Source organism: Mustelus asterias, unplaced genomic scaffold, assembly GCF_964213995.1.
Source record: "Mustelus asterias unplaced genomic scaffold, sMusAst1.hap1.1 HAP1_SCAFFOLD_1711, whole genome shotgun sequence".
Lineage (NCBI taxonomy): Eukaryota > Metazoa > Chordata > Chondrichthyes > Carcharhiniformes > Triakidae > Mustelus > Mustelus asterias.
The window spans coordinates 2,948-28,890 of record NW_027591656.1 but is presented as its reverse complement, the minus strand read 5'-3'; the positions used below and the strand labels follow the sequence as shown (position 1 = coordinate 28,890).

Here is a 25,943-nt window from a genome sequence, read left to right as displayed (position 1 = left end):
TTGGGGGTATACTACAGGCCCCCCAACAGCCCAACGGAAGTGGAAGAACGGATATGTCAGGAGATACTGGATAGGTGCAGGAAAAATACGGTTGTTGTCGTGGGAGACTTCAATTTCCCTGGTATAGACTGGAAATCGCTGAGAGCTGGGACTCTGAATGGGGAGGAATTTGTAAAATGCATAGAGGAGGGTTCTTTGGAACAATATGTAGATAGCCTGACTAGAGAGGGGGCTATACTGGACCTAGTACTGGGGAATGAGCCCGGTCAGGTCTTCAAAGTTTCGGTAGGGGAACATGTAGCAAATAGTGACCACAATTCTGTTAGCTTTGGGATAGTGATGGAAAAGGATGAGTGGTGTCCCAAGGGTAAGGTGTTGGATTGGGGGAAGGCTAACTTTAGTGGGATTAGGCAGAAATTGGCAGCTGTTGATTGGGAGAGGCTGTTTGAGGGTAAATCCACATCTGGCATGTGGGAGTCTTTTAAGGAACAGTTGTTAGGGCTGCAGGATAGGCATGTGCCTGTAAAAAAGGATAAGAAGGGTAGGATTTGAGAACCGTGGATAACCAGGAAAATTGAGAGACTGGTCAAAAAGAAAAGAGAGGCGGATGTTAGGTCCAGGCAGCTAAAAACGGAGGGAGTTCTGGAGGAATACAAAGAAAGTAGGAAAGAACTCAAACGGGGAATTAGAAGGGCAAAAAGGGGTCACGAAATGTCCTTGGCAGACAGGATTAAGGAGAATTCCAAGGCATTTTATTCATACGTTAGGAACAAAAGGGTTGTCAGGGAAAAAATTGGACCTCTCAGGGACAAAAGTGGGGAATTATGCTTGGAGCCCAAAGAAGTAGGGGAGATCCGAAATGAATACCTTGCGTCGGTATTCACAAAGGAGAGGGATGTGTTGACTGGGAGTGTCTCAGAGGGGAGTGTTGAACCGTTGGAAAAAATCTCCATTACAAGGGAGGAAGTGTTAGGTTTGTTAGAGAATATAAAGACTGACAAATCCCCTGGGCCTGATGGAATCTATCCAAGGCTGCTCAGGGAGACGAGAGATGAAATCGCTGGGCCTCTGACGCAAATCTTTGTCACGTCACTGGACACAGGTGAGGTCCCAGAGGATTGGAGGATAGCGAACGTGGTCCCGTTATTTAAGAAGGGTAGGACGGATAACCCGGGTAATTATAGGCCGGTGAGCTTGACGTCCGTGGTAGGGACGTTGTTGGAGAAGATTCTTAGAGATAGGATGTATGCGCATTTAGAAAGGAATAAACTCATTCACGATAGTCAGCATGGTTTTGTGAGAGGGAGGTCATGCCTCACTAACCTGGTGGAGTTTTTTGAAGAAGTGACGAGAATGGTTGACGAGGGAAGGACCGTGGACTTTAGTAAAGCGTTTGACAAAGTCCCTCATGGTAGGCTGGTGCAAAAGGTTGGATTTCATGGGATAAAGGGGGAGGTGGCTAGATGGGTGGAGAACTGGCTTGGTCACAGAAGACAGAGGGTGGTAGTGGAAGGGTCTTTTTCCAGCTGGAGGCCTGTGACTAGTGGTGTTCCGCAGGGCTCTGTATTGGGACCTCTGCTGTTTGTGATTTATATAAACGATCTGGAAGAAGGTGTAACTGGGGTGATCAGTAAGTTTGCGGACGACACAAAATTGGCAGGACTTGCAGATAGTGAGGAGCATTGTCAGAAGCTACAGAAGGATATAGATAGGCTGGAAATTTGGGCAAAGAAATGGCAGATGGAGTTCAATCCTGATAAATGCGAAGTGATGCATTTTGGTAGAACTAACATAGTGGGGAGCTATACGATAAATGGCAGAACCATAAAGGGTGTAGATACGCAGAGGGACCTGGGTGTGCAAGTCCACAGATCCTTGAAGGTGACGTCACAGGTGGAGAAGGTGGTGAAGAAGGCATATGGCATGCTTGCCTTTATAGGACCGGGCATAGAGTATAAAAGTTGGGATCTGATGTTGCAGTTGTATAGAACGTTGGTTCGGCCGCATTTGGAATACTGCGTCCAGTTCTGGTCGCCACACTACCAGAAGGACGTGGAGGCTTTGGAGAGAGTGCAGAGGAGGTTTACCAGGATGTTGCCTGGTATGGAGGTGCTTAGTTATGAGGAGAGATTGGGTAAACTGGGGTTGTTCTCCCTGGAAAAACGGAGGATGAGGGGAGACTTCATAGAGGTGTATAAAATTATGAAAGGCATAAGAACAAAGACCAATACAGCACAGGAACAGGCCCTTCGGCCCTCCAAGCCCGTGCCGCTCCCTGGTCCAAACTAGACCATTCTTTTGTATCCCTCCATTCCCACTCCGTTCATATGGCTATCTAGATAAGTCTTAAACGTCCCCAGTGTGTCCGCCTCCACCACCTTGCCCGGCAGCGCATTCCAGGCCCCCACCACCCTCTGTGTAAAATACGTCCTTCTGATATCCATGTTAAACCTCCCCCCCCCCCCCCCCCCCCCCCTCACCTTGAACCTATGACCCCTCGTGAACGTCACCACCGATCTGGGAAAAAGCTTCCCACTGTTCACCCTATCTATGCCTTTCATAATTTTATACACCTCCATTAGGTCACCCCTCATCCTCCATCTTTCCAGGGAGAACAACCCCAGTTTACCCAATCTCTCCTCATAACTAAGCCCTTCCTTACCAGGCAACATCCTGGTAAACCTCCTCTGCACTCTCTCTAAAGCCTCCACGTCCTTCTGGTAGTGTGGCGACCAGAACTGGGCGCAGTATTCCAAATGCGGCCGAACCAACGTTCTATACAACTGCAACATTAGACCACAACTTTTATACTCTATGCTCCGTCCTATAAAGGCAAGCATGCCATATGCCGCCTTCACCACCTTCTCCACCTGTGACGTCACCTTCAAGGATCTGTGGACTTGCACACCCAGGTCCCTCTGCGTATCTACACCCTTTATGGTTCTGCCATTTATCGTATAGCTCCCCACTATGTTAGTTCTACCAAAATGCATCACTTCGCATTGATCTGGATTGAACTCCATCTGCCATTTCTTTGCCCAAATTTCCAGCCTGTCTATATCCTTCTGTAGCCTCTGACAATGTTCCTCACTATCGGCAAGTCCAACCATTTTCGTGTCGTCCCTAAACTTACTGATCATCCCAGTTACACCACCTTCCAGATCGTTTATATAAATCACAAACAGCAGAGGTCCCAATACAGAGCCCTGCGAAACACCACTTGTCACAGGCATCCAGCCGGAAAAAGATCCTTTCACTACCACCCTCTGTCTTCTGTGACCGAGCCAGTTCTCCACCCATCTTGCCACCTCCCCCTTTATCCCATGAGATCCAACCTTTTGCACCAGCCTACCATGAGGGACTTTGTCAAACGCTTTACTAAAGTCCATATAGACGACATCCACGGTCCTTCCCTCGTCAACCATTCTAGTCACTTCTTCAAAAAACTTCACCAGGTTAGTGAGGCATGACCTCCCTCTCACAAAACCATGCTGACTATCATTAATGAGTTTATTCCTTTCTAAATGTGCATACATCCTATCTCTAAGAATCGTCTGCAACATCTTCCCTACCACGGTCGTCAAGCTCACCGGCCTATAATTACCCGGGTTATCCTTCCCACCCTTCTTAAATAACGGGACCATATTAGCTATCCTCCAATCCTCTGGGACTTCACCTGTGCCCAATGACGAGACAAAGATTTGTGTCCGAGGCACAGCGATTTCATCTCTCGTCTCCCTGAGCAACCTGGGATAGATTCCATCAGGCCCTGGGGATTTGTCAGTCTTTATATTCCCTAAAAAACCTCACACTTCCTCCCTTGTAATGGAGATTTTCTCTAACGGGTCAACACTCCCCTCCGAGACACTCCCAGTCAACACATCCCTCTCCTTTGTGAATACCGACGCAAAGTATTCATTTAGGATCTCCCCTACTTCTTTGGGCTCTCAGCATAATTCCCCACTTTTGTCCCTGAGAGGTCCAATTTTTTCCCTGACAACCCTTTTGTTCCTAACGTATGAATGAATTGCCTTGGGATTCTCCTTAATGCTGTCTGCCAAGGACATTTCGTGACCCCTTTTTGCCCTTCTAATTCCTCGTTTGAGTTCTTTCCTACTTTCTTTGTATTCCTCCAGACTCCCTCCATTTTTAGCTGCCTGGACCTAACGTACGCCTCTCTTTCCTTTTTGACCAATCGCTCAATTTCCCTGGTTATCCACGGTTCTCGAATCCTACCCTTCCTCTCTATTTTTACCGGCACATGCTTGTCCTGCAGCCCTAACAACTGTTCCTTAAAAGACTCCCACATGCCAGATGTGGATTTACCCTCAAACAGCCTCTCCCAATCAACAGCTGCCAATTTCTGCCTAATCCCACTAAAGTTAGCCTTCCCCCAATCCAACACCTTACCCTTGGGACACCACTCATCCTTTTCCATCACTATCCTAAAGCTAACAGAATTGTGGTCACTATTTGCTACATGTTCCCCAACCGAAACTTTGAAGACCTGACCGGGCTCATTCCCCAGTACTAGGTCCAGTATAGCCCCCTCTCTAGTCGGGCTATCTACATGTTGTTCCAAAGAACCTTTCTGTACGCATTTTACAAATTCCTCCCCATTCAGACTCCCAGCCCTACGCGATTTTCAGTCTATACCAGGGAAATTGAAGTCTCCCACTCCAACAACCCTATTTTTCCTGCACCTATCCAGTATCTCCTGACATACCCGCTCTTCCACTTCCCTTGGGCTGTTGGGGGGCCTGTAGTATACCCCCAACATAGTGACTGCGCCCTTCCTGTTTCTGAGCTCCCCCCACAGTGACTCGTTACACGACCCCTCTGGTAGTGTGGATGAACAGAGAGATCTCGGTGTCCATGTGCATAGATCCCTGAAAGTTGGCACCCAGGTTGATAGGGTTGTTAAGAAGGCGTACGGTGTGTTAGCTTTTATTGGTAGAGGGATTGAGTTTCGCAGCCAGGAGGTCATGTTGCAGCTGTACAAAACTCTGGTGCAGCCGCACTTGGAGTATTGCGTACAGTTCTGGTCGCCGCATTATAGGAAGGATGTGGAAGTGTTGGAAAGGGTGCAGAGGAGATTTACCAGGATGTTGCCTGGTATGGTGGGAAGATCGTATGAGGAAAGGCTGAGGGACTTGAGGTTGTTTTCGTTCGAGAGAAGGTTAAGAGGTGATTTAATAGAGACATACAAGATGATCAGAGGGTTCGATAGGGTGGATAGTGAGAGCCTTTTTCCTCGGATGGTGATGGCTAACACGAGGGGACATAGCTTTAAATTGAGGGGTGATAGATATAGGACAGATGTTAGAGGTAGGTTCTTTCCTCAGAGAGTAGTAAGGGCGTGGAATGCCCTGCCTGCAGCAGTAGTGGACTCGCCAACATTAAGAGCATTTAAATGGTTATTGGATAAACATATGGATGATATTGGAATAGTGTAGGTTAGAGGGGCTTTAGATTGGTTTCACAGGTCGGCGCAACATCGAGGGCCGAAGGGCCTGTACTGCACTGTAATGTTCTATGTCTCTCCGGGCTGTGTGATTAATCCCGGTCTCTCCGGGCTGTGTGATTAATCCCGGTCTCTCCGGGCTGTGTGATTAATCCCGGTCTCTCCGGGCTGTGTGATTAATCCCGGTCTCTCCGGGCTGTGTGATTAATCCCGGTCTCTCCGGGCTGTGTGATTAATCCCGGTCTCTCCGGGCTGTGTGATTAATCCCGGTCTCTCCGGGCTGTGTGATTAATCCCGGTCTCTCCGGGCTGTGTGATTAATCCCGGTCTCTCCGGGCTGTGTGATTAATCCCGGTCTCTCCGGGCTGTGTGATTAATCCCGGTCTCTCCGGGCTGTGTGATTAATCCCGGTCTCTCCGGGCTGTGTGATTAATCCCGGTCTCTCCGGGCTGTGTGATTAATCCCGGTCTCTCCGGGCTGTGTGATTAATCCTGGTCTCTCCGGGCTGTGTGATTATTCCCGGTCACTCTGGTTGTGTTAATCCCGGTCTCTCCGACTGTGTTATTAATCCCGGTCTCTCCGGGCTGTGTGATAATTCCCGGTCTCTCTGGTTGTGTTAATCCCGGTCTCTCCGGGCTCTGTGATTATTCCCGGTCTCTCCGGGCTGCGTGATTAATCCCGGTCCATCGGGCTGTGTGATTAATCCCGGTCCATCGGGCTGTGTGATTAATCCCGGTCCATCGGGCTGTGTGATTATTCCCGGTCTCTCCGGGCTGTGTGATTAATCCCGGTCTCTCCGGGCTGTGTGATTAATCCTGGTCTCTCCGGGCTGTGTGATTAATCCCGGTCCATCGGGCTGTGTGATTATTCCCGGTCTCTCCGGGCTGTGTGATTAATCCTGGTCTCTCCGGGCTGTGTGATAATTCCCGGTCTCTCCGGGCTGTGTGATTAATCCCGGTCCATCGGGCTGTGTGATTAATCCCGGTCTCTCCGGGCTGTGTGATTAATCCCGGTCCATCGGGCTGTGTGATTATTCCCGGTCTCTCCGGGCTGTGTGATTAATCCCGGTCTCTCCGGGCTGTGTGATTAATCCTGGTCTCTCCGGGCTGTGTGATTAATCCCGGTCCATCGGGCTGTGTGATTATTCCCGGTCTCTCCGGGCTGTGTGATTAATCCCGGTCTCTCCGGGCTGTGTGATTAATCCTGGTCTCTCCGGGCTGTGTGATTAATCCCGGTCCATCGGGCTGTGTGATTAATCTCGGTCTCTCCGGGCTGTGTGATTAATCCTGGTCTCTCCGGGCTGTGTGATTAATCCTGGTCTCTCCGGGCTGTGTGATTATTCCCGGTCTCTCTGGTTGTGTTAATCCCGGTCTCTCCGACTGTGTTATTAATCCCGGTCTCTCCGGGCTGTGTGATTATTCCCGGTCGCTCTGGTTGTGTTAATCCCGGTCTCTCCGACTGTGTTGTTAATCCCGGTCTCTCCGGGCTCTGTGATTATTCCCGGTCTCTCCGGCCTGTATGATTAATCCCGGTCTCTCCGGGCTGTGTGATTAATCCTGGTCTCTCCGGGCTGTGTGATTAATCCTGGTCTCTCCGGGCTGTGTGATTAATCCCGGTCTCTCTGGTTGTGTTAATCCCGGGCTCTCCGACTGTGTTATTAATCCCGGTCTCTCCGGGCTGTGTGATAATTCCCGGTCTCTCCGGGCTGTGTGATTAATCCCGGTCTCTCCGGGCTGTGTGATTAATCCCGGTCTCTCCGGGCTGTGTGATTAATCCTGGTCTCTCCGGGCTGTGTGATTATTCCCGGTCTCTCTGGTTGTGTTAATCCCGGTCTCTCCGACTGTGTTATTAATCCCGGTCTCTCCGGGCTGTGTGATAATTCCCGGTCTCTCTGGTTGTGTTAATCCCGGTCTCTCCGGGCTCTGTGATTATTCCCGGTCTCTCCGGGCTGTGTGATTAATCCTGGTCTCTCCGGGATGTGTGATTAATCCCGGTCCATCGGGCTGTGTGATTAATCCTGGTCTCTCCGGGCTGTGTGATTAATCCTGGTCTCTCCGGGCTGTGTGATTAATCCTGGTCTCTCCGGGCTGTGTGATTAATCCCGGTCCATCGGGCTGTGTGATTAATCCCGGTCCCTCCGGGCTGTGTGATTATTCCCAGTCTCTCTGGTTGTGTTAATCCCGGTCTCTCCGGCTGTGTTATTAATCCCGGTCTCTCCGGGCTGTGTGATTATTCCAGGTCTCTCTGGCTGTGTTAACCCCGGTCTCTCCGACTGTGTTGTTAATCCCGGTCTCTCCGGGCTCTGTGATTATTCCCGGTCTCTCCGGGCTGTGTGATTAATCCCGGTCTCTCCGACTGTGTTGTTAATCCCGGTCTCTCCGGGCTCTGTGATTATTCCCGGTCTCTCCGGGCTGTGTGATTAATCCCGGTCCATCGGGCTGTCTGATTAATCCCGGTCCCTCCGGTCTGTATTGTTAATCCTGGTCTCTCCGACTGTTTTATTAATCCCGGTCTCTCCGGGCTGTGTTGTTAATTACGGTCTCTCCGGGCTGTGTGATTATTCCCGGTCTCTCCAGGCTGTGTGATTATTCCCGGTCTCTCCGGGCTGTGAGATTATTCCCAGTCTCTCCGGGCTGTGTGATTAATCCCGGTCCCTCCGGGCTGTATTGTTAATCCTGGTCTCTCCGACTGTTTTATTAATCCCGGTCTCTCCGGGCTGTGTTGTTAATTACGGTCTCTCCGGGCTGTGTGATTACTCCCGGTCTCTCCAGGCTGTGTGATTATTCCCGGTCTCTCCGGGCTGTGAGATTATTCCCAGTCTCTCCGGGCTGTGTGATTATTCCCGGTCTCTCCGGGCTGTGTGATTAATCCCGGTCTCCGGGCTGTTTGATTATTCCGGTCTCTCCGGGCTGTGTGATTATTCCCGGTCTCTCCGGGCTGTGTGATTATTCCTGGCCTCTCCGGGCTGTTTGATTATTCCCGGTCTCTCCGGGCTGTTTGATTATTCCGGTCTCTCCGGGCTGTATGATTAATCCCGGTCTCTCCGGGCTGTGTGATTATTCCGGTCTCTCCGGGCTGTGTTGTTAATCCCGGTCTCTCTGGTTGTGTTGTTAATCCCGGTTTCTCCGACCGTGTGATGATTCCTGGTCTCTTCGGGCTGTGTGATTAATTCCGGTCTCTCCGGGCTGTGTGATTCATCCCGGTCTCTCCGGGCTGTGTGATTCATCCCGGTCTCTCCGGGCTGTGTGATTCATCCCGGTCTCTCCGGGCTGTGTGATTCATCCCGGTCTCTCCGGGCTGTGTGATTCATCCCGGTCTCTCCGGGCTGTGTAATTATTCCCGGTCTCTCTGGGCTGTTTTGTTAATCCTGGTCTCTCCGGGCTGTGTGATTATTCCCGGTCTCTCTGGTTGTGTTAATCCCGGTCTCTCCGGGCTGTGTGATTATTCCCGGTCTCTCCGGGCTGTGCGATTATTCCCGGTCTCTCTGGTTGTGTTAATTCCGGTCTCTCCGGGCTGTGTGATTAATCCCGGTCCCTTCGGGCTGTGTGATTAATCCCGGTCTCTCCGGGCTGTGTGATTAATCCCGGTCTCTCCGGGCTGTCTGATTAATCCCGGTCCCTCCGGGCTGTGTGATTAATCCCGGTCCCTCCGGGCTGTGTGATTAATCCCGGTCCCTCCGGGCTGTGTGAATAATCCCGGTCCCTCCGGGCTGTATTGTTAATCCCGGTCTCTCCGACTGTTTTATTAATCCTGGTCTCTCCGGGCTGTGTTGTTAATCCCGGTCTCTCCGGGCTGTGTTGTTAATCCCGGTCTCTCCGGGCTGTGTGGCTAATCCCGGTCTCTCCGGGCTGTGTTGTTAATCCCGGTCTCTCCGGGCTGTGTTGTTAATCCCAGTCTCTCCGGGCTGTGTGATTATTCCCGGTCCCTCCGGGCTGTGTGATTATTCCTGATTTCTCCGGGCTGAGAGATTAATCCTGGTCTCTCCGGGCTGTGTGATTATTCCTGGTCTCTCCGGGCTGTGAGATTAATCCCGATCTCTCCGGGCTGTTTGATTAATCCCGGTCTCTCCGGGCTGTGTGATTATTCCCGGTCTCTCCGGGCTGTGTGATTAATCCCGGTCTCTCTGGGCTGTGTGATTAATCACGGTCTCTCCGGACTGTGTGATTATTCCCGGTCTCTCCGGGCTGTGTGATTATTCCCGGTCTCTCCGGGCTGTGTGACTATTCCCGGTCTCTCCGGGCTGTTTGATTAATTCCGGTCTCTCCGGGCTGTGTTGTTAATCCCAGTCTCTCTGGGCTGTGAGATTATTCACGGTCTCTCCGGGCTGTGTGACTATTCCCGGTCTCTCCGGGCTGTTTGATTAATCCCGGTCTCTCCGGACTGTGTGATTATTCCCGGTCTCTCCGGGCTGTGTGATTATTCCCGGTCTCTCCGGGCTGTGTGACTATTCCCGGTCTCTCCGGGCTGTTTGATTAATTCCGGTCTCTCCGGGCTGTGTTGTTAATCCCAGTCTCTCTGGGCTATGAGATTATTCCCGGTCTCTCCGGGCTGTGTGACTATTCCCGGTCTCTCCGGGCTGTTTGATTAATTCCGGTCTCTCCGGGCTGTGTGATTATTCCCGGTCTCTCTGGTTGTGTTAATCCCGGTCTCTCCGGGCTGTGTGATTATTCCCGGTCTCTCCGGGCTGTGCGATTATTCCCGGTCTCTCTGGTTGTGTTAATCCCGGTCTCTCCGGGCTGTGTGATTAATCCCGGTCCCTTCGGGCTGTGTGATTAATCCCGGTCTCTCCGGGCTGTGTGATTAATCCCGGTCCCTCCGGGCTGTGTGATTAATCCCGGTCTCTCCGGGTTGTGTGACTATTCCCGGTCTCTCTGGGCTGTTTTGTTAATCCTGGTCTCTCCGGGCTGTGTGATTATTCCCGGTCTCTCTGGTTGTGTTAATCCCGGTCTCTCCGGGCTGTGTGATTATTCCCGGTCTCTCCGGGCTGTGCGATTATTCCCGGTCTCTCTGGTTGTGTTAATCCCGGTCTCTCCGGGCTGTGTGATTAATCCCGGTCTCTCCGGGCTGTCTGATTAATCCCGGTCCCTCCGGGCTGTGTGAATAATCCCGGTCCCTCCGGGCTGTATTGTTAATCACGGTCTCTCCGACTGTTTTATTAATCCCGGTCTCTCCGGGCTGTGTTGTTAATCCCGGTCTCTCCGGGCTGTGTGATTAATCCCGGTCCCTCCGGGCTATGTTGTTAATCCCGGTCTCTCCGGGCTGTGTGGCTAATCCCGGTCTCTCCGGGCTGTGTTGTTAATCCCGGTCTCTCCGGGCTGTGTTGTTAATCCCGGTCTCTCCGGGCTGTGTGGCTAATACCGGTCTCTCCGGGCTGTGTTGTTAATCCCGGTCTCTCCGGGCTGTGTTGTTAATCCCAGTCTCTCCGGGCTGTGTGATTATTCCCGGTCCCTCCGGGCTGTGTGATTATTCCTGATTTCTCCGGGCTGAGAGATTAATCCTGGTCTCTCCGGGCTGTGTGATTATTCCTGGTCTCTCCGGGCTGTGAGATTAATCCCGATCTCTCCGGGCTGTTTGATTAATCCCGGTCTCTCTGGGCTGAGAGATTATTCCCGGTCTCTCCGGGCTGTGTGACTATTCCCGGTCTCTCCGGGCTGTTTGATTAATCCCGGTCTCTCCGGACTGTGTGATTATTCCCGGTCTCTCCGGGCTGTGTGATTATTCCCGGTCTCTCCGGGCTGTGTGACTATTCCCGGTCTCTCCGGGCTGTTTGATTAATTCCGGTCTCTCCGGGCTGTGTTGTTAATCCCAGTCTCTCTGGGCTATGAGATTATTCCCGGTCTGTCCGGGCTGTGTGACTATTCCCGGTCTCTCCGGGCTGTTTGATTAATCCCGGTCTCTCCGGACTGTGTGATTATTCCCGGTCTCTCCGGGCTGTGTGATTATTCCCGGTCTCTCCGGGCTGTGTGATTATTCCCGGTCTCTCCGGGCTGTGTGACGATTCCCGGTCTCTCCGGGCTGTTTGATTAATTCCGGTCTCTCCGGGCTGTGTGATTATTCCCGGTCTCTCCGGGCTGTGAGATTATTCCCGGTCTCTCCGGGCTGTGAGATTATTCCCGGTCTCTCCGGGCTGTGTGATTATTCCCGGTCTCTCCGGGCTGTGAGATTATTCCCAGTCTCTCCGGGCTGTGAGATTATTCCCGGTCTCTCCGGGCTGTGAGATTATTCCCGGTCTCTCCGGGCTGTGTGATTATTCCCGGTCTCTCCTGGTTATGTTGGAACAGGCTGTGATCAGTGCCTTTGGACCCTGATTCCAATGATTTTGGTTGTAGAGAATCTCTTGGATGTCAGTCTGGATGAAGCTTGGACAGAGCCCAATTTAAACCGGGTCAGTGTGATCCAGTTCCAGGAAGAAGCGAATGACGACGAGGAGGATGAGGAGGAGGCAGAGAGGCGGGTGAGTTTCCTGGCATTTCAATGGTTCTCAGACCAAGGGCGCAGGGGGAAGTGGGTACCGGGTCTCTGGATCGAATGGTTTGTGTTCCCGGTGTGTGTGTCGGTGCTGTTTCCCGTGTTCCCAGTGCGTGTGTGTCGGTGCTGTTTCCCGTGTTCCCAGTGTGTGTGTCGGTGCTGTTTCCCGTGTTCCCGGTGTGTGTGTTGATGATGTTTCCCGTGTTCCCGGTGTGTGTGTTGATGCTGTTTCCCGTGTTCCCGGTGTGTGTGTGTCGACGCTGTTTCCCATGTTGCCGGTGTGTGTGTTGATGCTGTTTCCCGTGTTCCCGGTGTGTGTGTCGGTGCTGTTTCCCGTGTTCCCGGTGTGTGTGTTGATGCTGTTTCCCGTGTTCCCGGTGTGTGTGTCGGTGCTGTTTCCCGTGTTCCCGGTGTGTGTGTCGGTGCTGTTTCCCGTGTTCCCGGTGTGTGTGTTGACGCTGTTTCCCGTGTTCCCGGTGTGTGTGTGTCGATGCTGTTTCCCGTGTTCCCGGTGTGTGTCGATGCTGTTTCCCGTTTCCCAGTGTGTGTGTCGATGCTGTTTCCCGTGTTCCCAGTGCGTGTGTCGGTGCTGTTTCCCGTGTTCCCAGTGCGTGTGTCGGTGCTGTTTCCCGTGTTCCCGGTGCGTGTGTTGATGCTGTTTCCCGTGTTCCCGGTGTGTGTGTCGGTGCTGTTTCCCGTGTTCCCGGTGTGTGTGTCGGTGCTGTTTCCCGTGTTCCCGGTGCGTGTGTCGGTGCTGTTTCCCGTGTTCCTGGTGTGTGTGTCGGTGCTGTTTCCCGTGTTCCCGGCATGTGTCGGTGCTGTTTCCCGTGTTCCCGGTGCGTGTGTCAGTGCTGTTTCCAGTGTTCCCGGTGTGTGTGTTGATGCTGTTTCCCGTGTTCCCCGTGTGTGTCGGTGCTGTTTCCTGTGTTCCCGGTGTGTGTGTCGGTGCTGTTTCCCGTGTTCCCGGTGTGTGTGTTGGTGCTGTTTCCCGTGTTCCCAGTGCGTGTGTCGGTGCTGTTTCCCGTGTTCCCGGTGTGTGTGTCGGTGCTGTTTCCTGTGTTCCCGGTGTGTGTGTCGGTGCTGTTTCCCGTGTTCCCGTTGTGTGTGTCGGTGCTGTTTCCCGTGTTCCCGGTGTGTGTGTCGTGCTGTTTCCCGTGTTCCCGGTGCGTGTGTTGATGCTGTTTCCCGTGTTCCCGGTGTGTGTGTCGGTGCTGTTTCCCGTGTTCCCGGTGTGTGTGTCGGTGCTGTTTCCCGTGTTCCCGGTGTGTGTGTCGGTGCTGTTTCCCGTGTTCCCGGTGTGTGTGTCGGTGCTGTTTCCCGTGTTCCAGGTGTGTGTGTCGGTGCTGTTTCCAGTGTTCCTGGTGTGTGTGTTGATGCTGTTTCCCGTGTTCCCGGTGTGTGTGTCGATGCTGTTTCCCGTGTTCCCGGTGCGTGTGTCGGTGCTGTTTCCCGTGTTCCCTGTGCGTGTCGGTGCTGTTTCCCGTGTTCCCGGCATGTGTCGGTGCTGTTTCCCGTGTTCCCGGCGTGTGTCAATGCTGTTTCCCGTGTTCCCGGTGCGTGTCAATGCTGTTTCCCGTGTTCCCGGTGCGTGTGTCGGTGCTGTTTCCCGTGTTCCCTGTGCGTGTCGGTGCTGTTTCCCGTGTTCCCGGCATGTGTCGGTGCTGTTTCCCGTGTTCCTGGCATGTGTCGGTGCTGTTTCCCGTGTTCCCGGTGTGTGTCGATGCTGTTTCCCGTGTTCCCGGCGTGTGTCAATGCTGTTTCCCGTGTTCCCGGTGCGTGTGTCAGTGCTGTTTCCCGTGTTCCCGGTGTGTGAGTCGGTGCTGTTTCCCGTGCTCCCGGTGTGTGTTGGTGCTGTTTCCCATGTTCCCGGTGCGTGTGTCGGTGCTGTTTCCCGTGTTCCCTGTGTGTGTCGGTGCTGTTTCCCGTGTTCCCGGTGTGTGTCGGTGCTGTTTCCCGTGTTCCCGGTGCGTGTGTCGGTGCTGTTTCCTGTGTTCCCGGTGTGTGTGTCGGTGCTGTTTCCCGTGTTCCCGGTGTGTGTGTCGGTGCTGTTTCCCGTGTTCCCGGTGTGTGTGTCGGTGCTGTTTCCCGTGTTCCCGGTGTGTGTGTCGGTGCTGTTTCCCGTGTTCCCGGTGCGTGTGTTGATGCTGTTTCCCGTGTTCCCGGTGTGTGTGTTGATGCTGTTTCCCGTGTTCCCGGTGTGTGTGTCGGTGCTGTTTCCCGTGTTCCCGGTGTGTGTGTCGGTGCTGTTTCCCGTGTTCCCGGTGCGTGTGTCGGTGCTGTTTCCCGTGTTCCAGGTGTGTGTGTCGGTGCTGTTTCCAGTGTTCCTGGTGTGTGTGTCGATGCTGTTTCCCGTGTTCCCGGTGTGTGTGTCGATGCTGTTTCCCGTGTTCCCGGTGCGTGTGTCGGTGCTGTTTCCCGTGTTCCCTGTGCGGGTCGGTGCTGTTTCCCGTGTTCCCGGCGTGTGTCAATGCTGTTTCCCGTGTTCCCGGTGCGTGTGTCGGTGCTGTTTCCCGTGTTCCCTGTGCGTGTCGGTGCTGTTTCCCGTGTTCCCGGCATGTGTCGGTGCTGTTTCCCGTGTTCCCGGCATGTGTCGGTGCTGTTTCCCGTGTTCCCGGTGTGTGTCGATGCTGTTTCCCGTGTTCCCGGCGTGTGTCAATGCTGTTTCCCGTGTTCCCGGTGCGTGTGTCGGTGCTGTTTCCCGTGTTCCCGGTGTGTGAGTCGGTGCTGTTTCCCGTGTTCCCGGTGTGTGTTGGTGCTGTTTCCCATGTTCCCGGTGCGTGTGTCGGCGCTGTTTCCCGTGTTCCCTGTGTGTGTCGGTGCTGTTTCCCGTGTTCCCGGTGTGTGTCGATGCTGTTTCCCGTGTTCCCGGTGTGTGTGTCGGTGCTGTTTCCCGTGTTCCCGGTGTGTGTGTCGGTGCTGTTTCCCGTGTTCCCGGTGTGTGTGTCGGTGCTGTTTCCCGTGTTCCCGGTGCGTGTGTCGGTGCTGTTTCCCGTGTTCCCTGTGCGTGTCGGTGCTGTTTCCCGTGTTCCCGGCATGTGTCAGTGCTGTTTCCCGTGTTCCCGGCGTGTGTCGATGCTGTTTCCCGTGTTCCCGGTGTGTGTGTCGGTGCTGTTTCCCGTGTTCCCGGTGTGTGTGTCGACGCTGTTTCCCGTGTTCCCGGTGTGTGTGTCGACGCTGTTTCCCGTGTTCCCGGTGTGTGTGTTGATGCTGTTTCCCGTGTTCCCGGTGTGTGTGTTGATGCTGTTTCCCGTGTTCCCGGTGTGTGTGTCGGTGCTGTTTCCCGTGTTCCCGGTGTGTGTGTTGATGCTGTTTCCCGTGTTCCCGGTGTGTGTCGGTGCTGTTTCCCGTGTTCCAGGTGCGTGTGTCGGTGCTGTTTCCCGTGTTCCCGGTGTGTGTGTTGACGCTGTTTCCCGTGTTCCCGGTGTGTGTGTGTCGATGCTGTTTCCCGTGTTCCCGGTGTGTGTCGATGCTGTTTCCCGTTTCCCAGTGCGTGTGTCGATGCTGTTTCCCGTGTTCCCAGTGCGTGTGTCGGTGCTGTTTCCCGTGTTCCCAGTGCGTGTGTGGGTGCTGTTTCCCGTGTTCCCGGTGCGTGTGTTGATGCTGTTTCCCGTGTTCCCGGTGTGTGTGTCGGTGCTGTTTCCCGTGTTCCCGGCGTGTGTCGGTGCTGTTTCCCGTGTTCCCGGTGTGTGTGTCAGTGCTGTTTCCAGTGTTCCCGGTGTGTGTGTTGATGCTGTTTCCCGTGTTCCCCGTGTGTGTCGGTGCTGTTTCCAGTGTTCCCGGTGTGTGTGTCGGTGCTGTTTCCCGTGTTCCCGGTGTGTGTGTTGGTGCTGTTTCCCGTGTTCCCGGTGCGTGTGTCGGTGCTGTTTCCCGTGTTCCCGCTGTGTGTCGGTGCTGTTTCCTGTGTTCCCGGTGTGTGTGTCGGTGCTGTTTCCCGTGTTCCCGGTGTGTGTGTCGGTGCCGTTTCCCGTGTTCCCGGTGTGAGTGTCGGTGCTGTTTCCCGTGTTCCCGGTGCGTGTGTTGATGCTGTTTCCCGTGTTCCCGGAGTGTGTGTCGGTGCTGTTTCCCGTGTTCCCGGTGTGTGTGTCGGTGCTGTTTCCCGTGTTCCCGGTGTGTGTGTCGGTGCTGTTTCCCGTGTTCCCGGTGCGTGTGTCGGTGCTGTTTCCCGTGTTCCAGGTGTGTGTGTCGGTGCTGTTTCCAGTGTTCCTGGTGTGTGTGTTGATGCTGTTTCCCGTGTTCCCGGTGTGTGTGTCGGTGCTGTTTCCCGTGTTCCCGGTGTGTGTGTCGGTGCTGTTTCCTGTGTTCCCGGTGCGGGTGTCGGTGCTGTTTCCCGTGTTCCAGGTGTGTGTGTCGGTGCTGTTTCCAGTGTTCCTGGTGTGTGTGTCAATGCTGTTTCCCGTGTTCCCGTTGTGTGTGTCGGTGCTGTTTCCCGTGTTCCCGTTGTGTGTGTCGGTGCTGTTTCCCGTGTTCCCGGTGCGTGTGTCGGTGCTGTTTCCCGTGTTCCCTGTGCGTGTCGGTGCTGTTTCCCGTGTTCCCGGCATGTGTCGGTGCTGTTTCCCGTGTTCCCGGCGTGTGTCAATGCTGTTTCCCGTGTTCCCGGTGCGTGTGTCGGTGCTGTTTCCCGTGTTCCCTGTGCGTGTCAGTGCTGTTTCCCGTGTTCCCGGCATGTGTCGGTGCTGTTTCCCGTGTTCCCGGCATGTGTCGGTGCTGTTTCCCGTGTTCCCGGTGTGTGTCGGTGCTGTTTCCCGTGTTCCCGGCGTGTGTCAATGCTGTTTCCCGTGTTCCCGGTGCGTGTGTCAGTGCTGTTTCCCGTGTTCCCGGTGTGTGTTGGTGCTGTTTCCCATGTTCCCGGTGCGTGTGTCGGTGCTGTTTCCCGTGTTCCCTGTGTGTGTCGGTGCTGTTTCCCGTGTTCCCGGTGTGTGTCGGTGCTGTTTCCCGTGTTCCCGGTGCGTGTGTCGGTGCTGTTTCCTGTGTTCCCGGTGTGTGTGTCGGTGCTGTTTCCCGTGTTCCCGGTGTGTGTGTCGGTGCTGTTTCCCGTGTTCCCGGTGTGTGTGTCGGTGCTGTTTCCCGTGTTCCCGGTGTGTGTGTCGGTGCTGTTTCCCGTGTTCCCGGTGCGTGTGTTGATGCTGTTTCCCGTGTTCCCGGTGTGTGTGTCGGTGCTGTTTCCCGTGTTCCCGGTGTGTGTTGGTGCTGTTTCCCATGTTCCCGGTGCGTGTGTCGGTGCTGTTTCCCGTGTTCCCTGTGTGTGTCGGTGCTGTTTCCCGTGTTCCCGGTGTGTGTCGGTGCTGTTTCCCGTGTTCCCGGTGCGTGTGTCGGTGCTGTTTCCTGTGTTCCCGGTGTGTGTGTCGGTGCTGTTTCCCGTGTTCCCGGTGTGTGTGTCGGTGCTGTTTCCCGTGTTCCCGGTGTGTGTGTCGGTGCTGTTTCCCGTGTTCCCGGTGTGTGTCGGTGCTGTTTCCCGTGTTCCCGGTGCGTGTGTTGATGCTGTTTCCCGTGTTCCCGGTGTGTGTGTCGGTGCTGTTTCCCGTGTTCCCGGTGTGTGTGTCGGTGCTGTTTCCCGTGTTCCCGGTGTGTGTGTCGGTGCTGTTTCCCGTGTTCCCGGTGTGTGTGTCGGTGCTGTTTCCCGTGTTCCAGGTGTGTGTGTCGGTGCTGTTTCCAGTGTTCCTGGTGTGTGTGTTGATGCTGTTTCCCGTGTTCCCGGTGTGTGTGTCGATGCTGTTTCCCGTGTTCTCGGTGCGTGTGTCGGTGCTGTTTCCCGTGTTCCCTGTGCGTGTCGGTGCTGTTTCCCGTGTTCCCGGCATGTGTCGGTGCTGTTTCCCGTGTTCCCGGCGTGTGTCAATGCTGTTTCCCGTGTTCCCGGTGCGTGTGTCGGTGCTGTTTCCCGTGTTCCCTGTGCGTGTCGGTGCTGTTTCCCGTGTTCCCGGCATGTGTCGGTGCTGTTTCCCGTGTTCCCGGCGTGTGTCGGTGCTGTTTCCCGTGTTCCCGGTGTGTGTCGATGCTGTTTCCCGTGTTCCCGGCGTGTGTCAATGCTGTTTCCCGTGTGCCCGGTGCGTGTGTCGGTGCTGTTTCCCGTGTTCCCGGTGTGTGAGTCGGTGCTGTTTCCCGTGTTCCCGGTGTGTGTTGGTGCTGTTTCCCATGTTCCCGGTGCGTGTGTCGGCGCTGTTTCCCGTGTTCCCTGTGTGTGTCGGTGCTGTTTCCCGTGTTCCCGATGTGTGTCGATGCTGTTTCCCGTGTTCCCGGTGTGTGTGTCGGTGCTGTTTCCCGTGTTCCCGGTGTGTGTGTCGGTGCTGTTTCCCGTGTTCCCGGTGTGTGTGTCGGTGCTGTTTCCCGTGTTCCCGGTGCGTGTGTCGGTGCTGTTTCCCGTGTTCCCTGTGCGTGTCGGTGCTGTTTCCCGTGTTCCCAGCATGTGTCAGTGCTGTTTCCCGTGTTCCCGGCGTGTGTCGATGCTGTTTCCCGTGTTCCCGGTGCGTGTGTCGGTGCTGTTTCCCGAGTTCCCGGTGTGTGTGTCGGTGCTGTTTCCCGTGTTCCCGGTGTGTGTGTCGACGCTGTTTCCCGTGTTCCCGGTGTGTGTGTCGACGCTGTTTCCCGTGTTCCCGGTGTGTGTGTTGATGCTGTTTCCCGTGTTCCCGGTGTGTGTGTTGATGCTGTTTCCCGTGTTCCCGGTGTGTGTGTCGGTGCTGTTTCCCGTGTTCCCGGTGTGTGTGTTGATGCTGTTTCCCGTGTTCCCGGTGTGTGTCGGTGCTGTTTCCCGTGTTCCCGGTGCGTGTGTCGGTGCTGTTTCCCGTGTTCCCGGTGTGTGTGTTGACGCTGTTTCCCGTGTTCCCGGTGTGTGTGTGTCGATGCTGTTTCCAGTGTTCCCGGTGTGTGTCGATGCTGTTTCCCGTTTCCCAGTGCGTGTGTCGATGCTGTTTCCCGTGTTCCCAGTGCGTGTGTCGGTGCTGTTTCCCGTGTTCCCAGTGCGTGTGTGGGTGCTGTTTCCCGTGTTCCCGGTGCGTGTGTTGATGCTGTTTCCCGTGTTCCCGGTGTGTGTGTCGGTGCTGTTTCCCGTGTTCCCGGCGTGTGTCGGTGCTGTTTCCCGTGTTCCCGGTGTGTGTGTCAGTGCTGTTTCCAGTGTTCCCGGTGTGTGTGTTGATGCTGTTTCCCGTGTTCCCCGTGTGTGTCGGTGCTGTTTCCCGTGTTCCCGGTGCGTGTGTCGGTGCTTTTTCCCGTGTTCCCGCTGTGTGTCGGTGCTGTTTCCTGTGTTCCCGGTGTGTGTGTCGGTGCTGTTTCCCGTGTTCCCGGTGTGTGTGTCGGTGCCGTTTCCCGTGTTCCCGGTGTGAGTGTCGGTGCTGTTTCCCGTGTTCCCGGTGCGTGTGTTGATGCTGTTTCCCGTGTTCCCGGTGTGTGTGTCGGTGCTGTTTCCCGTGTTCCCGGTGTGTGTGTCGGTGCTGTTTCCAGTGTTCCCGGTGCGTGTGTCGGTGCTGTTTCCCGTGTTCCAGGTGTGTGTGTCGGTGCTGTTTCCAGTGTTCCTGGTGTGTGTGTTGATGCTGTTTCCCGTGTTCCCGGTGTGTGTGTCGGTGCTGTTTCCCGTGTTCCCGGTGTGTGTGTCGGTGCTGTTTCCCGTGTTCCCGGTGCGTGTGTTGATGCTGTTTCCCGTGTTCCCGGTGTGTGTGTCGGTGCTGTTTCCCGTGTTCCCGGTGTGTGTGTCGGTGCTGTTTCCCGTGATCCCGGTGTGTGTGTTGATGCTGTTTCCAGTGTTCCTGGTGTGTGTGTTGATGCTGTTTCCCGTGTTCCCGGTGTGTGTGTCGGTGCTGTTTCCCGTGTTCCCGGTGTGTGTGTCGGTGCTGTTTCCTGTGTTCCCGGTGCGTGTGTCGGTGCTGTTTCCCGTGTTCCAGGTGTGTGTGTCGGTGCTGTTTCCAGTGTTCCTGGTGTGTGTGTCGATGCTGTTTCCCGTGTTCCCGTTGTGTGTGTCGGTGCTGTTTCCCGTGTTCCCGGTGTGTGTGTTGGTGCTGTTTCCCGTGATCCCGGTGCGTGTGTCAATGCTGTTTCCCGTGTTCCCGGTGCGTGTGTGGGTGCTGTTTCCCGTGTTCCCTGTGCGTGTCGGTGCTGTTTCCCGTGTTCCCGGCATGTTTCGGTGCTGTTTCCCGTGTTCCCGGCGTGTGTCAATGCTGTTTCCCGTGTTCCCGGTGCGTGTGTCGGTGCTGTTTCCCGTGTTCCCGGTGTGTGAGTCGGTGCTGTTTCCCGTGTTCCCGGTGTGTGTCGGTGCTGTTTCCCATGTTCCCGGTGTGTGAGTCGGTGCTGTTTCATGTGTTCCCAGTGCGTGTCGGTGCTGTTTCCCGTGTTCCCGGCGTGTGTCGGTGCTGTTTCCCGTGTTCCCGGTGTGTGTCGATGCTGTTTCCCGTGTCCCCGGTGCGTGTGTCGGTGCTGTTTCCCGTGTTCCCGGTGTGTGTGTCGGTGCTGTTTCCCGTGTTCCCGGTATGTGTCGGTGCTGTTTCCCGTGTTCCAGGTGCGTGTGTCGGTGCTGTTTCCCGTGTTCCCTGTGCGTGTCGGTGCTGTTTCCCGTGTTCCCGGCATGTGTCAGTGCTGTTTCCCGTGTTCCCGGCGTGTGTCGATGCTGTTTCCCGTGTTCCCGGTGCGTGTGTCGGTGCTGTTTCCCGAGTTCCCGGTGTGTGTGTCGGTGCTGTTTCCCGTGTTCCCGGTGTGTGTCGACGCTGTTTCCCGTGTTCCCGGTGTGTGTGTTGATGCTGTTTCCCGTGTTCCCGGTGTGTGTGTCGGTGCTGTTTCCCGTGTTCCCGGTGTGTGTGTTGATGCTGTTTCCCGTGTTCCCGGTGTGTGTGTCGGTGCTGTTTCCCGTGTTCCCGGTGTGTGTGTCGGTGCTGTTTCCCGTGATCCCGGTGTGTGTGTTGACGCTGTTTCCCGTGTTCCCGGTGTGTGTGTGTCGATGCTGTTTCCCGTGTTCCCGGTGTGTGTCGATGCTGTTTCCCTTTTCCCAGTGTGTGTGTCGATGCTGTTTCCCGTGTTCCCAGTGCGTGTGTCGGTGCTGTTTCCCGTGTTCCCAGTGCGTGTGTCGGTGCTGTTTCCCGTGTTCCCGGTGCGTGTGTTGATGCTGTTTCCCGTGTTCCCGGTGTGTGTGTCGGTGCTGTTTCCCGTGTTCCCGGCGTGTGTCGGTGCTGTTTCCCGTGTTCCCGGTGCGTGTGTCAGTGCTGTTTCCAGTGTTCCCGGTGTGTGTGTTGATGCTGTTTCCCGTGTTCCCCGTGTGTGTCGGTGCTGTTTCCTGTGTTCCCGGTGTGTGTGTCGGTGCTGTTTCCAGTGTTCCTGGTGTGTGTGTCGGTGCTGTTTCCCGTGTTCCCGGTGCGTGTGTCGGTGCTGTTTCCCGTGTTCCCGGTGTGTGTGTTGATGCTGTTTCCCGTGTTCCCGGTGTGTGTGTCGGTGCTGTTTCCCGTGTTCCCGGTGTGTGTGTCGGTGCTGTTTCCCGTGATCCCGGTGTGTGTGTCGGTGCTGTTTCCCGTGTTCCCGGTGTGTGTCGGTGCTGTTTCCCGTGTTCCCGGTGTGTGTGTCGGTGCTGTTTCCCGTGTTCCCGGTGTGTGTGTCGGTGCTGTTTCCCGTGTTCCCGGTGTGTGTGTCGGTGCTGTTTCCCGTGTTTCCGGTGTGTGTGTCGGTGCTGTTTCCCGTGTTCCCGGTGTGTGTGTCGGTGCTGTTTCCCGTGTTCCCGGTGCGTGTGTGGATGCTGTTTCCCGTGTTCCCGGTGTGTGTGTCGGTGCTGTTTCCCGTGTTCCCTGTGTGTGTCGGTGCTGTTTCCCGTGTTCCCGGTGTGTGTCGGTGCTGTTTCCCGTGTTCACGGTGTGTGTGTCGGTGCTGTTTCCCGTGTTCCCGGTGTGTGTGTCGGTGCTGTTTCCCGTGTTCCCGGTGCATGTGTCGGTGCTGTTTCCCGTGTTCCCTGTGCATGTCGGTGCTGTTTCCCGTGTTCCCGGCATGTGTCAGTGCTGTTTCCCGTGTTCCCGGCGTGTGTCGATGCTGTTTCCCGTGTTCCCGGTGCGTGTGTCGGTGCTGTTTCCCGAGTTCCCGGTGTATGTGTCGGTGCTGTTTCCCGTGTTCCCGGTGTGTGTGTCGACGCTGTTTCCCGTGTTCCCGGTGTGTGTGTTGATGCTGTTTCCCGTGTTCCCGGTGTGTGTGTCGGTGCTGTTTCCCGTGTTCCCGGTGTGTGTGTTGATGCTGTTTCCCGTGTTCCCGGTGTGTGTGTCGGTGCTGTTTCCCGTGTTCCCGGTGTGTGTGTCGGTGCTGTTTCCCGTGTTCCCGGTGTGTGTGTTGACGCTGTTTCCCGTGTTCCCGGTGTGTGTGTGTCGATGCTGTTTCCCGTGTTCCCGGTGTGTGTCGATGCTGTTTCCCGTTTCCCAGTGTGTGTGTCGATGCTGTTTCCCGTGTTCCCAGTGCGTGTGTCTGTGCAGTTTCCCGTGTTCCCAGTGCGTGTGTCTGTGCTGTTTCCCGTGTTCCCGGTGCGTGTGTTGATGCTGTTTCCCGTGTTCCCGGTGTGTGTGTCGGTGCTGTTTCCCGTGTTCCCGGCGTGTGTCGGTGCTGTTTCCCGTGTTCCCAGTGCGTGTGTCAGTGCTGTTTCCAGTGTTCCCGGTGTGTGTGTCGGTGCTGTTTCCCGTGTTCCCGGTGTGTGTGTCGGTGCTGTTTCCCGTGTTCCCGGTGCGTGTGTCAGTGCTGTTTCCCGTGTTCCCGGTGTGTGTGTCGGTGCTGTTTCCCGTGTTCCTGGTGTGTGTGTCGGTGCTGTTTCCCGTGTTCCCGGTGTGTGTGTCGGTGCTGTTTCCCGTGTTCCCGGTGTGTGTGTCGGTGCTGTTTCCCGTGTTCCCGGTGTGTGTGTCGGTGCTGTTTCCCGTGTTCCCGGTGTGTGTGTCGGTGCTGTTTCCCGTGTTCCCGGTGTGTGTGTCGGTGCTGTTTCCCGTGTTTCCGGTGTGTGTGTCGGTGCTGTTTCTCGTGCTTTATGTAAACACATGAATGTTAAAATGAGTGCCTCGTGCACAATCTGCTGCTCTGACCTGCTGCAATGTTTCTGCTGCTTGTCGATAGGGCCGGTTACAACGGCGAGCAACACCACACCCGAGTGAGCTGAAGGTGATGAAGCAAGCGATTGAGGAACGGCGGGGAGAGGCACTCACCATGAAAGTCCACGATGAGCCCTCATCACCTGACTCACCAGAACCGCAGGTCAGTGCTCTTGGATTCGGGGCAGTGGGTGCTGCGTCTCCCGTCCCCGGGGCAGTGGGTGCTGCGTCTCCCGTCCCCGGGGCAGTGGGTGCTGCGTCTCCCGTCCCCGGGGCAGTGGGTGCTGCGTCTCCCAGCCCCGGGGCAGTGGGTGCTGCGTCTCCCAGCCCCGGGGCAGTGGGTGCTGCGTCTCCCAGCCCCGGGGCAGTGGGTGCTGCGTCTCCCAGCCCCGGGGCAGTGGGTGCTGCGTCTCCCAGTCCCGGGGCAGTGGGTGCTGCGTCTCCCAGCCCCGGGGCAGTGGGTGCTGCGTCTCCCAGCCCCGGGGCAGTGGGTGCTGCGTCTCCCAGCCCCGGGGCAGTGGGTGCTGCGTCTCCCAGCCCCGGGGCAGTGGGTGCTGCGTCTCCCAGCCCCGGGGCAGTGGGTGCTGCGTCTCCCAGCCCCGGGGCAGTGGGTGCTGCGTCTCCCAGCCCCGGGGCAGTGGGTGCTGCGCCTCCCAGCCCCGGGGCAGTGGGTGCTGCGCCTCCCAGCCCCGGGGCAGTGGGTGCTGCGCCTCCCACCAGCCCCGGGGCAGTGGGTGCTGCGCCTCCCAGCCCCGGGGCAGTGGGTGCTGCGCCTCCCAGCCCCGGGGCAGTGGGTGCTGCGCCTCCCAGCCCCGGGGCAGTGGGTGCTGCGCCTCCCAGCCCCGGGGCAGTGGGTGCTGCGCCTCCCAGCCCCGGGGCAGTGGGTGCTGCGTCTCCCAGCCCCGGGGCAGTGGGTGCTGCGTCTCCCAGCCCCGGGGCAGTGGATGCAGCCCCCCCCCCCCTCACCCCCGGGGGAGGGTTGGGGTCTTGGCCCCCAGGGGAGTGTGTGCAGCCCCCTCCTCCCTCCCCCTGCACCCTGGGGGAGTGGGTGAGGGTCTCGGCCCCGGGGGAGTGGATGCAGAGTCTCTGGGTTGAGGGGGAGTTGCTCTGACTCTGGGATGTTTAAGAGATTGCCTCTACAGAAATTGTGTGTTCCTTTCCAGCAAGAAGAGGGGCTGGGTGCGTTACCTAACCGAGGCCCTGAGACACCCGTGTTGAATGGTGGAATCTGCCTGGGGCAGGAAGAAGTTGAATTGGAAATGGAAACTCAGGCAGATGAAGCGATTGTAGTGGATCAGAGCAATGATACGATGGAGCGAGAGGAGGAGGAACGTGATGAAGACAGCTACTTTGAGGTGAAGGTCTCAAGCAAAGCCCCATGGCCAGTTGTTCTCTGTCAGAGGCGTAAACATTGATGGTGACAGTGCTCTGATTATGCTATAACCGAAGGAGTGCCGCACTGTCAGAGGGTCAGTACTGAGGGGGTGCCGCACTGTGAGAGGGTCAGTACTGAGGGGGTGCCGCACTGTCAGAGGGTCAGTACTGAGGGAGTGCCGCACTGTCAGAGGGTCAGGACTGAGGGTGTGCCGCACTGTCAGAGGGTCAGTACTGAGGGAGTGCCACACTGTCAGAGGGTCAGGACTGAGGGTGTGCCGCACTGTCAGAGGGTCAGTACTGAGGGAGTGCCACACTGTCAGAGGGTCAGGACTGAGGGTGTGCCGCACTGTCAGAGGGTCAGTGCTGAGGGAGTGCCGCACTGTCAGAGGGTCAGTACTGAGGGAGTGCTGCACTGTCAGAGGGTCAGTGCTGAGGGAGTGCTGCTCTGTCAGAGGGTCAGGACTGAGGGAGTGCCGCACTGTCAGAGGGTCAGTGCTGAGGGAGTGCCGCACTGTCAGAGGGTCAGTGCTGAGGGAGTGCCGCACTGTCAGAGGGTCAGTGCTGAGGGAGTGCCGCACTGTCAGAGGGTCAGTGCTGAGGGAGTGCCGCACTGTCAGAGGGTTAGTACTGAGGGAGTGCTGCACTGTCAGAGGGTCAGTACTGAGGGAGTGCTGCACTGTCAGAGGGTCAGTACTGAGGGAGTGCCGCACTGTCAGAGGGTCAGTATTGAGGGACTGTCCTGTACAGTGCTGTAATGGGTTTGTGTGTACCTTGCAGCCCATGGTGCGTTTCAGTGCGGACACTGTAATTCGGGAGGAGGAGGACGGAGGTGGTGAAGGTGAATTCATTCCCGAGAAGCAGCGTCTGATCCGGAAGGACACCCCTCACTACAAGAAGCAGTTTAAAATCAACAAGCTTCCCAAACCGGAGGCAGTGCTGGCCATGCTTCAGGGTTTGCCCAGCACGGAGCTGCAGGAGGCTGGCGACCAGGCTGCCAAGTCCAACCACTGCCTGGACACAGACATGGAGCAGCTGGAAGATGGTCAGGAGGTTAGAGACGAAAGGCTCTCCCAGCCTCCAGTCAAGGTAGGATGTACGCAGCGGCCTGGAGTCCTGATATAGGGAGGGAGCAGGGGATTGCTGGCAGCAGGGGATTGCTGGCAGCAGGGGATTGCTGGCAGCAGGGGATTGCTGGCAGCAGGGGATTGCTGGCAGCAGGGGATTGCTGGCAGCAGGGGATTGCTGGCACTGTGGCAATGTACAGTCCTCTGTGTGTACTGGCAGCATGAGAGTAAGCTGCATTAACCCTTCCAGTGCCTCAGGGAGAATCCGTTATCGCCTGTCTCACCAGAATGACTGGGACAAGCACCAAGATATTGGGCTCAGGAGCGAGTGACAGGGCTGGCGATGGCTGTCCCGTGTCCATAACTCACATGCCTGTTGTATGTCAGTTGGTGTTTTGATGTCCCAGGAGGTTTGCCAGATTTAGACAGCCAATCAACTTGATTGTGTGTATCATGTGACGGCAGTTATTTCATTGAGCAGCAGCCCATAGACCCCAGCCAATCAGCACCTGACAGAGAATCAGTTGGATGCCCCCCTCCCGGTGTCTGTGTG

General features: G+C 56.1%; 1 protein-coding gene across 1 annotated transcript in view; it reads left to right on the top strand.

The window, feature by feature from the left end:
- LOC144488615 (uncharacterized) overlaps positions 1 to 25,448 on the top strand; it is a gene marked incomplete at its 5' end in the record, with an annotated part of 63,882 nt that extends 38,434 nt beyond the window's left edge. Inside the window, 4 exons of the mRNA XM_078206677.1 lie at positions 11,793 to 11,917; positions 22,975 to 23,112; positions 24,113 to 24,304; positions 25,104 to 25,448. Of these exons, the coding sequence (XP_078062803.1) occupies positions 11,793 to 11,917; positions 22,975 to 23,112; positions 24,113 to 24,304; positions 25,104 to 25,448 (800 nt within the window). The remainder of the gene's footprint in view (positions 1 to 11,792; positions 11,918 to 22,974; positions 23,113 to 24,112; positions 24,305 to 25,103) is intronic.
- Between the last annotated feature and the right edge of the window lie 495 nt (positions 25,449 to 25,943).